The 14,157-nt window shown below is 37.5% G+C and overlaps 1 protein-coding gene across 3 annotated transcripts in view; it reads left to right on the top strand.

The window, feature by feature from the left end:
* Nsun3 (NOP2/Sun RNA methyltransferase 3) overlaps positions 1-14,157 on the top strand; it is a 52,224-nt gene that overhangs the window by 18,301 nt on the left and 19,766 nt on the right. For 2 of the 3 annotated variants that reach the window (XM_048346464.1, XM_048346466.1), the window contains exons 3-5: positions 3,485-3,828; positions 9,996-10,150; positions 11,192-11,313. In XM_048346464.1, the coding sequence (XP_048202421.1) occupies positions 3,485-3,828; positions 9,996-10,150; positions 11,192-11,313 (621 nt within the window). The remainder of the gene's footprint in view (positions 1-3,484; positions 3,829-9,995; positions 10,151-11,191; positions 11,314-14,157) is intronic. The other variant, XM_048346465.1, reaches the window with a different exon arrangement.

Here is a 14,157-nt window from a genome sequence, read left to right on the forward strand (position 1 = left end):
CATGCAGACGGCCCTTACAGCCAGTGCACTTACAGACGGGCCCACTCGGCAGCCCCACAGACGGCCTCCACGGCCAGTGCACTCATGCAGACGGCCCTTACAGCCAGTGCACTTACAGATGGGCCCACTCGGCAGACCCACAGACGGCCTCTACGGCCAGTGCACTCATGCAGACGGCCTTTACAGCCAGTGCACTTACAGACGGGCCCACTCGGCAGCCCCACAGACGGCCTCCACGGCCAGTGCACTCATGCAGACGGCCCTTACAGCCAGTGCACTCTACGAATGGGCCCACTTCGGCGGCCCTAAAAACGGGCCTGCTCAGGCAGCCCTACACATACCTCATTCCTCCGGAGGTTCCTTTTCTTCACCTGGGCGTCTTCCCCAACAAAATATTGTGGTTAAGGACCCTTCCCGGCCCATGCACCAATATGAAGTAGAGTGGGGGTTCGCTACAATGAAACAGGGTTCCCCCCAAGGGAAGGGATTCCTGGTTCTCCCAAGAGTCCACCACACAGTCTCCAGCTACAAGGTGACAAAAAGACAGTTTTATTGGGGAAGTAAAAAGTGAACAAAAAGTGAACCGACAGGCCTTGGTCGCAGCCCGGACTCGGGAGCCGAAACTGCCGACCACGTGTGGAGCCCAGACTCGGGAGCTGGGCTTGTACACACCTGGGCGGCCCAGACTCGGGAGCTGGGACCGCCCCCGTGTGGCCTTCCAGCCTGGTTATAAGGCAAACATCACAGACAAACTTGTCACACGCAGGTGACCAATGAAGATACAACACTTACAGAGCATGCTAGGCCGCACGCAGGTGGCCAATAGAGTTACAGTCTGTCTCATAATATTCATTTGAACTAACCTATCATTCTAGTTAGAATTGACGCATGGATTTGGCGGGGCTCACATGATGCAGGCGGATATGCCTATTCATAGCTGGTTTCCTTGAAGCTCCCAAGCCTCAGGTGGTTAATCTACATAACTTATCATAATAAAGAGGAGGACACAGGTTCCCTTGAAGCTCCCAGGCCTCAGGTAGTCAATCTACATAGTAAAGGGAGCTTCCCTGAATAGGGTGGGGGAGGGCTTAGTGGAGATGGAGTTGGCTTCTGCTCTAATCTGAGCTGGAGTCAACCTGAAGTCCCTCCACAGCTATTGATGGCACTGGGCAGATCTGGCCTCCCCACTACATATATATATATATATATATATATTAATTTGAACATATGATACTTGCGCTATGTAATCCCTTGCCATAGTCACATAGTACTGCTAATTCCCTAATTGTACATTCTTCCTCACACCTCTAGTGGATGTGGATGTGCTATTACCTAGAATTTCTTTCTTATTTTGTTCAGTTAGCATATTGAACATACAAAAATCAGTAGTGTTCCTACACTAACAATCCTCTGAATAGCATAACAAAGTAATAAAATTAATAACAATAATTAAACATTTTCTAAGAGATGAAAGAAAATGTAAACAAATGAAAAAACGGTAGAATTCAAAGACTATATATGATGTGCTTTGTACAAGTTTGATGCATTTAATATATTTATAATCAAAGGATACTCTATATACAATTGTCATATTATTATTTTATTAACTATAAGTATCTGTATACACAATTATTTTATTAACTATTAGAATAGCTTTTTTTTTTTTTTTTTTGCCAGTCCCCGGGGTTGGACTCAGGGCCTGAGCACTGTCCCTGGCTTCATTCCTGCCCAAGGCTAGCACTCTGCCACTTGAGCCACAGCGCCACTTCTGGCCATTTTCTGTATATGTGGTGCTGGGGAATCGAACCTAGGGCCTCATGTATACGAGGCAAGCACTCTTGCCACTAGGCCATATCTCCAGCCCCCTAGAATAGCTTTTGAAGTTCCAAACCAAAGAAGAAAAAATGAGCAATGACTAGATATTAATCCTTTTTGATAGTATATTTGAAAGTGTCTTTATTAACAATGCAAATACAAAACATTTATTAGCATACAATACAAATCCTAACATACAAACATATTGTTTATAAGGTATATGATATAGATCAACCCATTGTAGTCTTCATAAATTCAATAATATTTCTGACCAGTTCTCAGTTATACATGACTCTCAAACACTGAATAAATTTTTATCGAGTTTAGATAGTAAGAGTGGGATACACAATCATATGATTTATAATGTGAGTCACAGGTTCCCGTTGAAGTGCATTTTTTTTAAAAATAGTTTTATTTAAGAACCTATTCGAAGTACAGATTTCAGGTCCTGCATCAGATTTACCGAATCAATAGCTCCAGGTAGGATTCAGTAGTTTTTTTTCTACAGACATTCATGAGCATGAAAGTTCTTACCCTGAAAAGTACTTGAAACAGAAATGCCAGGAAATTACCGTGGCTCCATCCATAGTAAGCAAGAAGCAGTGAATGGAAAAAGCACATATTGGACCTAAATTGAAATTCACATGGCATGCATGAGTCACAGGTGTTACATTTTAATACAGCCATTTCTTACACAGGCAACTCCAGGGTGCACAGCAGCTGGAATTTATTTAATTGACCATGGTTAATGAGGCTCCCAAATAACTCAGCCAGAAAGGTCAGCTAGTAAATAAATGAAATATTTCCTGCTGCATCATCTGTCAGCTGATGTGAGCTTGATCTAATTGTTGGACCAAATACAAATTAAAGTAAAGCTATTGGGGGCAAGCCTGCACCATCAGTCTATAAATGATTTTTCAATCATCCTTGGATCTGTATCGTCTGAGCCTCTCATCACTTCATTAATTCTAATACTGTAGAGTTCACTGTAGTTAGCTTTTCATTCTTTTTATCCTTGGAAGAGGGAAACTTTAATATTCATTCCTTCAACAAAGTTTTGTTATCATAATATTTCTAACCATAGCATCTGGTCATAAATTTTGCCTAAGAAAAACACTTCTTATGCAAAGAATGACATACAGTTAAGATCGGCCCTGAAACATATTATAGTGGGCTGGGAATATGGCTTAGTGTATAGTGCTTGCCTAGAATGCACAAAGAACTAGGTTTGATTCCTCAGCACCATATAAACAGAAAAAGCCTGAAATAGCGCTGTGGCTCAAGAGGTAGAGTGCCAGTCTTAGAGCAAAAGAGAAGCCAAGGACAATGCTCAGGCCCTGAGTCCAAGGCCCAAGACTGGAAAAAAGAAAGCTTTAGTAACATTTATTTTCTTCAGAGAGCTGAAACTGAGGCATACCCTTCTTGTACAGTATATAAAAAGTCAAAGGCAGTAATTATGATATTTTAGTGTTGAAAATTCTTTTTATTAGAAGTAACAATAAAACCAAAATTTAAATAAAGACAGGATCATACCGTGCTTGCTGGAGCCATTTATGGAGCAAAAGGAAAAGTTTGGGAGACTGATCCTGACTGAAAAATCACTGCAAATGAAGTGTAAACCCAAGACCTCATACACCCTATTAATACTTTTTTCTCTTTCTGTTTCTAGAGATATTCTCATATCTCCAGCATTGTGGCAACATGCTGTCCTCTTCAACAGATTCAGTTATCCTACTGCACTAGAAGAGGAGTTACATTTGAAGGGCTATTGTCCACTCATTGAAGGATCTTTATCCTACTACCCTAAATCTATGAAATGTTACTTTAGTAGAATTCCTAGCCGAATGCCTTCAGAAAGACATCAGATTGGGAGCCTGAAAAAATACTATCTCCTTAATGCTGCATCTCTTCTGCCAGTGCTGGCACTGGAATTAAAGGATGGAGAGAAGGTTTTGGACTTGTGTGCTGCTCCTGGAGGCAAATCAATAGCTCTGCTGCAGTGTGCTTACCCAGGTAGGTGGTTTTCTTCAGAACTTAACAGCATTTTCATAGCTGTAGTCTTTAGTGGTAGAGCGACTGCCTAGCAAGTTCAAAGCTTTGGGACAAGCCACTGAAAACAAACATACAAAGACTAACGAAAGCTATTGACGGGTAGTATAAATGCTGATAAGCAAATGATAAAATTTTAAATTATTGTTTACTTTTTCTTGTTGGGAATTGAACTCCGGACCTCAAAAATCTCCATTTGCAAGATCAACAGTCATGTAGATTATTCTCTTATTAAGTGATACTCTACAAAAGAACTAACCCAGATCTTTGGTTGAATATTACCCAATTTGAAGACTGGTAACTTATTTCTTCCTTTGAGATTATTAGCTATTGAAATATATATTTTTTAATTCTGAGAAATGTGAGTCAAATTATACTTGGTCTGGGTATGAATGTCAGTTATCTATATATATAGAAGAAAATATATTTTGAAGAGAGGGCATTTTAATCCTAAATTATCATCATTAGTAGGCTATAAATATTTTACACATCTGTGGAAAGGAAGTTGATTTGTTAGAAACCCAGAGGCAAACTGATATAATCTAGGAGTTTGAACTAAGTGGGGAAGAATCTTCCTGTTCTTACATCAAGGGTAATGAACTACAGGCAATGTTCCAAGTTAAAGTAGTTTTTCCTCTAAGTTGGACTAATGATAATGGCTCACTAAGAAGTACAGATGTCTTCATGCTGATGCTTGAAGCACAAAATTAGGTTAGCCACAGGGCTCAAATTTGGAATGCAGAAGCAATGCTAATCAAAGCTTTTATAAGCAAAACTTAAAATGATGGCTATACTACCAGTGAATTTTATGCACGATTTTTTTTAGGTCATTATTGGCTGTTTTTCTGACAGAGGCTCATTGTGTTAAATAATCTCAGAGTTTATGTTATAGAAGGATTTGAAAAAAAAATTAGTCCACTTTCCTGTTGGTCCAGCTGCTCTTACTATTTGCATAGTGATAGACTGATCATTGTGTGTGTGCTTGTGTGTCTGTGTGTGTCTCTGTGTCTATGTGAGTACAGCCTTTGAAGTATCCTAATTGTGACAGAAAAGGAGCAAACAATTTTAATTCTAAATAGTAAATCATGAATAAGGTGACTGAGCTTAATGGAATAGCATGTTCAGCCTTGGCTATGGCTCTTTTCCAGTAAGATTCTTCTCCCCGTCAGTAATAAGTATATATACATACATATATGTATATGTATATGTATATGTATATGTATAATGTATGTATATATATATACACATACACACACATACACACACACACACACACACACGGTGCTGTTCCTGGGGGTTTGACTCAGGGCCTGAGTGCTGTTCCTGAGCACTTTTGCTCAAGGCTAGCACTCTACCACTAGAGACACAGCTTCACTTCCTGTTCTTTTTGGTGACTAATTGTAGATAAGAGACTTAAGGACTTTCCTGCCTGAGCTGGCTTTGAATTGTGATCCTCAGATGTCTGCTTCCTGAATAGATACCTAGGATTATATGCATGACCCACTGGTGCCCATCATGACAATTGTTTTTGTTGTTGTTGCATGTGTGCAATTACTGAGGTTTTTTAACTGGGGCCCTCCTCTCTCATTTGGCTTTTTCACTGAGATGCACTCTACCAATTGATCTATGCCTCCATTTTCTTGCTGGTTAATTAGAGATAAGTCTCTCAGATATGTCTGCTCAGACTGGCTGCATTCCTTAGAGCACACCAGAGTTGCACAGCTAGTAATAACATTTTTACACCTGGTAAAGCCTTTGGTGGTGGATAAAAGTGGAAAGACGGCTTCCTTGAATTGCTTTTGTGCTCCTTCTGTTTCTTATCTCTAGAATTTTTTTCTCATTATACACTTATCTTTTCGTCTACATCCCACTACTATCATCTTTCCATCCTTTAGGTTTTACCCAAGAAATCAACTTCTGTGTAAAAAAAAAAACAAAAAAAAACAACCTCTTCTTTGAATTATCTTCATTGAGTGCCTTGGAGCTTATTGCCAAGACCACAATGGTAGAGATCAAATACCCTCTCCTTAGCCCAGAGCTTGTTGATGAAGCCCTTAGAATTGTTGGGCAACAGGTGTAGACCTGAATCTTGATGGAGCATATGTGTGTTTCAGCGTTATCTTTATTTTGTCCTGATAATAAAAATAATATGTTGGAATGTACTTGTGTGAGTCCATGTTACTCATGTTGCATAAAAAGGTGCTTTTGAATATGTTTTAGTAATCTCTGTTTCCTATGTTTTTTCCCCCAATGTTTTATATCATCATATAAAAATCTTCCAAATCCTAGAAATTAGAAATGTGTGCTGGGAATATCACTGATATATAATGCTGCATTTAACTCTGTAGTGGTGTGAGTTGGTGACTATTAACCACATTTTTATGAATGAAACATAGACAAAGATAATTAACTAAACTGCTTATATGGCATTGTCAAGATCTGAATAATTTCTTATTTTTTTTTGTCTCACCATCATACTTTACTACTGACTTTTAGATGTTAGAGACATGCTGTCTTGTCTACAATAAATATGAAGTAACCGAGAGCCTTAAAGTGACTTTACTCTCAAATACGTTTTAATCTAATATTCCCTACATTTTAACAAGTTCCTTGTTGCCATTTTATGCTTTTGTGAAGTTATAACATTATTTAAAAGTAGCTAAGACAACCTTAGCATTAGCCATTACAACTCCTTCATTATATAGGCCAGTAGTGTATGAAGGGTCCAACACTTTGGAGTCCTAGCTATAGGCAATTTCCTCTGTTATATTGCATAATTGTATGGTTTCTGTCTTTGTCTTCTATATCTGCATTTTCATGAAACAATGTAAATAAACATGAAACATTCTCAGGTTATGAAAAATGCTATCAAGGCAAAAAATAGCATCAGCACTCAATTTATCTTTAATTTTTCCATTTTCCATATATTGCCACTATTTGAAGATTCTTGATGGATTAACAAGATTTTGTTTTCTTTAATGTTATCTTTTCTCTGTCTGGTTGTTTCCTACAGAAGAATTGGTCGGGTTCCCAGTCAGTCATACCTCAGGCAACAAGTCCTAATCACTTCTATAACCTTCAAGTATATACAAACCATTCAATGCCTTATATTTAATTTATGCACAAGACATCAGGTTGACCTGATCTGAACAGTAAAAAAACCAAACATGCAAATAGCTACATGTGAAAATCAGAACAACATTAAATAATAGCTTTACTCAAGATTCTCAGTTCAACACTTAAAAATAGTTTGCAACTAATACAGAGCTTTATGATATACCACATTACTAAGTTTCTCTGTTACAGTGTCAAATCACTACTTTATCTTTGCTTGAAGTTCATTTAGTTTCTCTAAAACAGCAAATTTTAACTTCCTCTTTTTAGAGTTCATAGATATTGGTGGTTACTCTTATTTTATCCATTAGATAAGGTCATGATTCCTTGAAAGCTCTTGATTTCTTTGACATAGTCTGTGTACTGAATAACTGGGTATTTATTTCAGTCATCTTAATCTGCATTTGCGCTGATTTTTAAAGGGACTTGAAAATGTAGCTTATTTCCTCCAAATCTGTAGGCTTTTCTGGTAATTCAGCACTAGATGGCATACTAATTTCAGGTTTGCATAGAGTCCAAGGCTTGGTTCGGCTTTAGTCCCAAGGGGTGCCTTAAGCCCAATTGTGTCCATATCCTCCATAGGTTTGATGTTCTAAGTAGGCTAGTCTGAGCTAGCAAGCCTCCATTTGAGGTTAGGTTAAGCCTCAATGCCTCATTCATAGTCACTGAGGCTCTGGCTGGATTCTGCTGGCCACAGAGCCATACCATGACAGTCCTGGCCCCTGGCTCTCAGTGACTTGATGCATACAGTCATTTTAGTTCAAGTGGAAGAGTATTTGCTTTTTCATGTCTGGAGTCAGGGTTGAATAAAAAGAGCAATTCCAGGGCTACTAGTGCTGCAACCCTGAGTCCCACCCACAGCCCACACCTGCTGAGACCAGCATAGCATAAGGACTGTCTGCTACAGAGGCAGGCTCATGACCCAGGATTACTACAATTGGGCATAGGTGATGCTGGCTAGATTAAGTTTGCAATCAGCTAAGGTATTAAGGTTTAAAAAGGCACTAGTTTAGGGATAGGAAACTTTTAGAATCTGCCTAATTTAGATCTCACTACTCTGGCACTGAGTTCTAAGGCAAAATCCTGTGTTCATTTTTCTGTCTATTCCTTACTCCATGGAATGAGTGTTACTAATTTTTTGTGCTGCCTAAAATTGTGGGCGAGCTAGTAAAGATAGTCCCTTATTTTCTTGTGCAATGTTAGCTGAGTGCACACCTGAGTCTCACAACTGCTGGATTTGCATGGTCTTAAAGGATGCATCAGGCACATGCAAAATTTGACAGTGATACACGCTAAAACACACATATGCTCTATGAAGATTCAGGTCTACACCTGTTGCCCAACAGTTCTAAGGGCTTCATCAACAAGCTCTGGGCTAAGGAGAGGGTATTTGATCTCTACTATTGTGGTCTTGGCAATAAGCTCCAAGGCAAAGGTTCTACTCCCCAGTGAATGGAATCTTGCTCCTTACCTTTCAGCCCAATCAGTAGTAGACACATTTGTCTGCCTGGCTAAGAAAATGTAGAGGCTCAGTCTTCAAGTCCTAGCCTGAGAACAGGGATTATGAAGCTCTGCCTCAGTTTCATTGTGATGGGGCTGGTATTGTTTCGATTGTCTGAACTTATTTCTTCTCTCTACTTCCAATAGGAGGCATCTCTTCCCATGTCACACTGCTTTCAGTTGAGGAAAGGATGCCAGGACAAGTCTTTCCTTTTTGCATCTTTATCGTACTCAAACCAGACACTATAGTTTCACACCTGGCTTCCTTAGCCCTTGTAAAAGGAGTTTGGTATGCAAATACCTGTTTAAATGAGTATGCCTATCAGGATACAGTTACTCATGGATCGTATCAATTTGCTCCCAAACCTATCACAGTTAATCTTTACAACAACAAAAAAGGAACCATTCAGCAAGGTAGCTAGCCACAAGGAAACTAAGACACTTAAAAAGCTATCTTTCCCAAAGTCTTCCCAGCATACAATCTAAATCTGTCTCTTAATAAATAATCCAACACACTAACCTTCCTTCATTTAAAATGAAGACATGCTGCAGAAGAAACTTCATATATAGTAGAATATATTGTCTTCTTTTAATGTCTTGCACTTTAGTGTGAGAATTGTGTTTGACATATTGGTTGTATAGGTTAACTTTTGGATTACATAATTTATAGATTTTCATCTCACAATAAGACTGAATTGATCAAGTAGGAGAGCTTCTGGGAAGGTATGGAGGCATCACTATTGTCAATGTTTTATTACATGTGTACTTGTGTCAGTATTTCAGTTTTTAAAGCACAAGATGTTTGCCTTTGAGTAAACATTAGGTCTTTTTTTTTTTTTTTTTTTTTTTTTTGGCACATTAGGTCTTTTTTAATGCCCGTGATGAATTGACTTTTCTCTACTTCTATACTGTGACATCCAGACTCCCCTCAAAAGGCCCCATTGGGTTGGGGAAATGCTAGAAATAGACAATTGTAGGAATTGGGGAATTGAATACCCGGGTACTAGAATTCAGGGGATAGGAGTGAAACTTGGAAGAGTGTAAAAACCTGGAATGTGGTGTGGTCTGAGACCTGAAAAGAAAAACCTGGAATGTGTTCTAGTCATTATTACCTTGTTTACCAGAATTGTAATCGTCTGTAACCATTAAATGCCAATTCTGCTCCTGTATGTCTATTTGCTTGCTTTGTCTAACTTGCTTGACCACCTGTGTGTAGTTTTTGCCTTTAAAAACTCAGGTGTACTGAAGCTCAGTGCTGCATTTCAGTCCCCTGGTAGAATGCAAACACCTGAAGTAAATAAAATCCTAGCCCAATTAACTGAGTGTCTTGGAGTCTCCTTTGAATTCAGGATAAAACTCTGCTGGTCTGGCCATGGGTTAGAGGCCTACCATGGGGTAGAGTCCCACTCTGGTGACCGAATACAACGTATTTCTGTATCTAACTCTCTGTATATATATTTTGCTGAAAAAGTTTAGCAAGTGTTTTCATTTGAAACTTTTTCATCCTTTATATTTAGGTTATCTTCATTGTAATGAATATGATAGTCTGAGATTGAGATGGCTGAGACAGACACTAGAATCATTCATCCCACAACCTTTGATAAATGTAATTAAAGTGTCGGAATCTGATGGCAGAGAATTGGGACATGCCCAACCTGAAGTATTTGACAAGGTACTTTATTACATTGCAACAAACTGATGGGCTTCCACTGATTCCACTGCAATGTTGCTTTCAGGTTGTTTCCCTTCTGCTTGTTATAAAGTTTCTCAGTATTTTGAGAAGAGTGAACTTTGATAGAATATTTTAATAGAGTAAACATGGAAGCAGTTTTCATCAGATGGCCAACATGGTTCAGAGGAAACAATAACACTGGACTTAGGGATTATAGGATATTTTCTATTCCCTGGTACCTCATAGGTACTCAGAAAGAGATCAGGTATTATTTGAGTCAGTACATACATACTAGTACTGCATAGCTGGTTCTTAAAAATAAATTCTGGAAGTTTAAGTATTTGAGTGTCTGTTTAAAATAAGTAATTTTAATTAGTTTTTATTACTACTCTCAAGAATATCAAATTTTGACAGGCATGGTGCGTCATGCTTATAATACTAGTTACTTGAAAGGTAGAGATCAGCACATGGTAGTTTGAGGCGAGCCCATGCAAAAACAAATCTGTGGCATTCCATCTCAACCAAAAGATGGTCTCTGTTATTCCACCTACCGAGGAAGCACAATGGCTGGGTTGCAGTTGTTCATGCCTAGCACTTTGGTGACATGGGGAAACACAAGAAGGAGGAGAGTAGTCTAGGCCAGCTTGGCCATAAAGTGAAAATCTGTCTCAAAATTATCCAAAGCAAAAAGGAGGTAGGGGCATAGTTCATAGTGGTAGGCAGTTGCCTTTCATGTGTGAAGCCTTGAGTTCATTCCTCAGTACTGTAAAAAATAAAATAAAAAATAAAATGTTATTAGTAAGCATTGTTAGATTTTCTTCCTTTCATCATCTCCCCTACTAACGTAGCAAATAAGCATACAAACAAAAATTAAACAGGAAAATTTTCTGAAAACTAATAGTGCGGAAATGTCACAAAGAATTTATCATGAACTTTGGATCCTAAATACATATTATTACTTATTGCTGTTTGTCATGTAGCTTCTCTATATACTTTATGTCTAGAATACATTTGCATTATTTTTCCTTTTCCCTCTTTTAGGTCTTAGTTGATGCTCCATGTTCAAATGATCGAAGTTGGTTGTTCTCATCTGATTCTCAGAAGGCAGCCTATAGAATACATCAAAGGAGGAATTTGCCTTTACTACAGATTGAACTCTTAAGGTGAGCACTACTAAATGTTCCCCTAAATGCTCCCACTTAAATTTTTTTTTCCCTCTCTGGCCATTTGTGATTATACACTTGTTTGGTTTTCTCCTTCCTTCTTCATAGATTCGTTCTTTGTGTTTTTCTTAATTTTTATTTAATCTGTTCATCCCAGAAAATTGGGAATGGAATATAAATTTAATCCCAACACTGCCTTCCGGAAATCCTGAAGTCATTCCCTCATTGCTTAACAAGACTTTTTACTTGTAGTTTTATTTTGTTTTTGTAGTTTTACTTTTGCTGTTGTAGACAATCTCATTATGTCACCCAGGGTGTCCTGGAACTTGTGGTAATATGCATGCAATACCCTATTACATTTTGTGTAAGCTCTATAAAAGTCAAGAAGTCTTTTCACTAATCTCATTCTTTTAAGACTATTATTGAGTTGTGCCCTGTTTTATCAGCTCTGCCAATATGCTATTCAGTGTCTGAGTTCTAAAGTCTTAGGTGAAAGCATTTCCTATTTCATTTGCTTTAGAGTTCTAACTAATCCTCCCTTTACATGGTTTACTATCCTGTTTCTTCAGGAGTCATTTTTGACATGTCTTTACTGAAACTTTAATCAGTTCTCTAGAACTGGTATTTTTCTGATATTTTTGCCATCATTCAAAATGTGTGCATTTACCTTTCCTTATCTCACTTTTAGATAAGACTCAATCCTCTTGGAGTGTGGTTTGTTTTATTGTTTCTGTTGGCATCAGGCATATAGAAGGAAAATTGTAGACAAATGTTTAAAAATATTAAATTATAAAGTAGAGTATTTAGAATTTACTGTTATAATTAAATTTATAGCAAAACTTAATGTAATATAATTATTGTGTTACAAGGTAATTAGGCATAAACATAAAGCAATTCATATAATTTATTTTTGATTGCTATTGTTTTTATAAATCTAAAGCATTCTTTTGGTTGTTTTTCCCATTTAATAATTGAATGTATCAGTCATTTACAAAGATCATTCATATGCATACATACACCTCCTATGAGAGACCTTAGTAGCTCCCTTAGTAGCTCTTCCATCTCCTTCCACACAAGAATTGTCATTAGTATCACATCACTTTAGTAGCATATGGACAGGCCAGAAAATGAGGAGGCCAGTCAAATAAGTATAGATTTTCACATAATCACATGTGATTGGGAAAAGTCTTCATACCAGTCATCATCTTTTTTCTTGAGTGTCTGTTCCGCCTTCCTTATCTCTTCTATTTAGTCTGCATAGACAGCTTTGGATCAACTTAAGACAGCTGAAACCAAGTCTTTGTTCTGTGTGATAATGATGATAAAAGGGAAGGAAGGGAAGGAGTGGCGCACATAATCTTACAGGCATAGAAAATGGTTTGATTTTTTTGACACCTAAAATTCTTGGGGTTAAGAAGATAAAGAAAAAATGATAATACCTGGCACAATCTCTCTTTTATCTCTTGCCCTTAACTTCAAAGAATGAAAAGCCTATAGTACTTTTTTTCCATCAGAGATAACTATTATATCACTATATCATTTACAGAGAATTTTCCCTTGCTCATCTTTCAAATCATCCTCACAAACTTATTATTTTAACAAAAGGCAATTCTTTTTACTTTATAATAAGAGATAAAAATTTAAATGCAAATGCACAAGAGAATAAATTGGTATGTATGAGTTTTATTCAAACTATAAATCACTGTTAGCCTATCCTTACCTATGTTTTTGAGAAGCAACCAGAAAGCAAGCAAGAATTACCTGGTTTGATAGGAAAATGTAGTCAAGAGAGAAATAAGTGAGCCAACCTGCCTGTAATCACATCACTAGAGAAGCTGACACAAGGGGGATATCCAGTTCTAGGTCATCCTAAGCTCACAGCCACACTTTATCTTAAAAGAAAAAAAAAAGGAAAAACTTAGAAAACAAAATGAAACTTTTTGATCAAACTATTTTATTGAATATTCAATTTCTGTCTACCTTTGTTTTTTGACAGATAAGCATATGCTTTCTGTGGCTATGTATTTGCCAGATTATTTGAAATTGTATTAAATAATTCTTAAAGTGTTGGGAATGTTAGCTTTTGAAAAGTTAGTAATTTGTGACCAATATTTTATAACTAAGTATTAATTTTGATAAGGTTTTTGTGAATATGGGAAAACTGATAATTTAGTAGACATTTTTGGGTTAATTCTTAATCCTTTTTTTCTCCTATGATTTTTATCCCCTAAAATAAGCAGATCTGATCCAGGCTGGTATAGAAGTAGTGTCCTGTCTCAGACTCCTATGTGCTGGGACTACAGGTGTACACTACCACTAATAGCTATGTTACTGTTGTGTGTGTGTGAGAGTGTGTGTGTGTGTGTGTGTGTGTGTGTGTGTGTGTGTGTGTGTGTGTGTTTTCATCCTGGGACTTGAATTCTAGGAACTGTCCCTGAGCTCTTTTTCTCAAGGTTGGCATTCTACCACTTGAACTACAGCTCCATTTCTGGCTTTTTGTGGTTAATTGGAGATAAGACTAACTCAGATTTCTCCTTCCTGGACTGGCTTCAAACTGTGATCCTCAAATTTCAGTTTCCTGAGTAGCTTGCTAGGATTACAGGCATAGACCACTGGCTCTGGGCTGTTACTTTTTTTTTTTTTTTTTAGAGACCTGTTAGTAGATATATGATATATGATTACTTTTGTATTATTTTGTTTTGCCTTTTGCTTATGTCTTTGAGGTGTGGGAAATTGAACTCAAGGTACTGAACAAGGATTCTTCCACTGAAATACATCCTTTACTATAATATTCTTTCCAAAAATCTTTCTGAACATACATTTGTTAAAATTATACATAATCAA

The sequence above is a fragment of the Perognathus longimembris genome, chromosome 5 (genome assembly GCF_023159225.1).
Source record: "Perognathus longimembris pacificus isolate PPM17 chromosome 5, ASM2315922v1, whole genome shotgun sequence".
NCBI classification, from domain to species: Eukaryota; Metazoa; Chordata; class Mammalia; order Rodentia; family Heteromyidae; genus Perognathus; species Perognathus longimembris.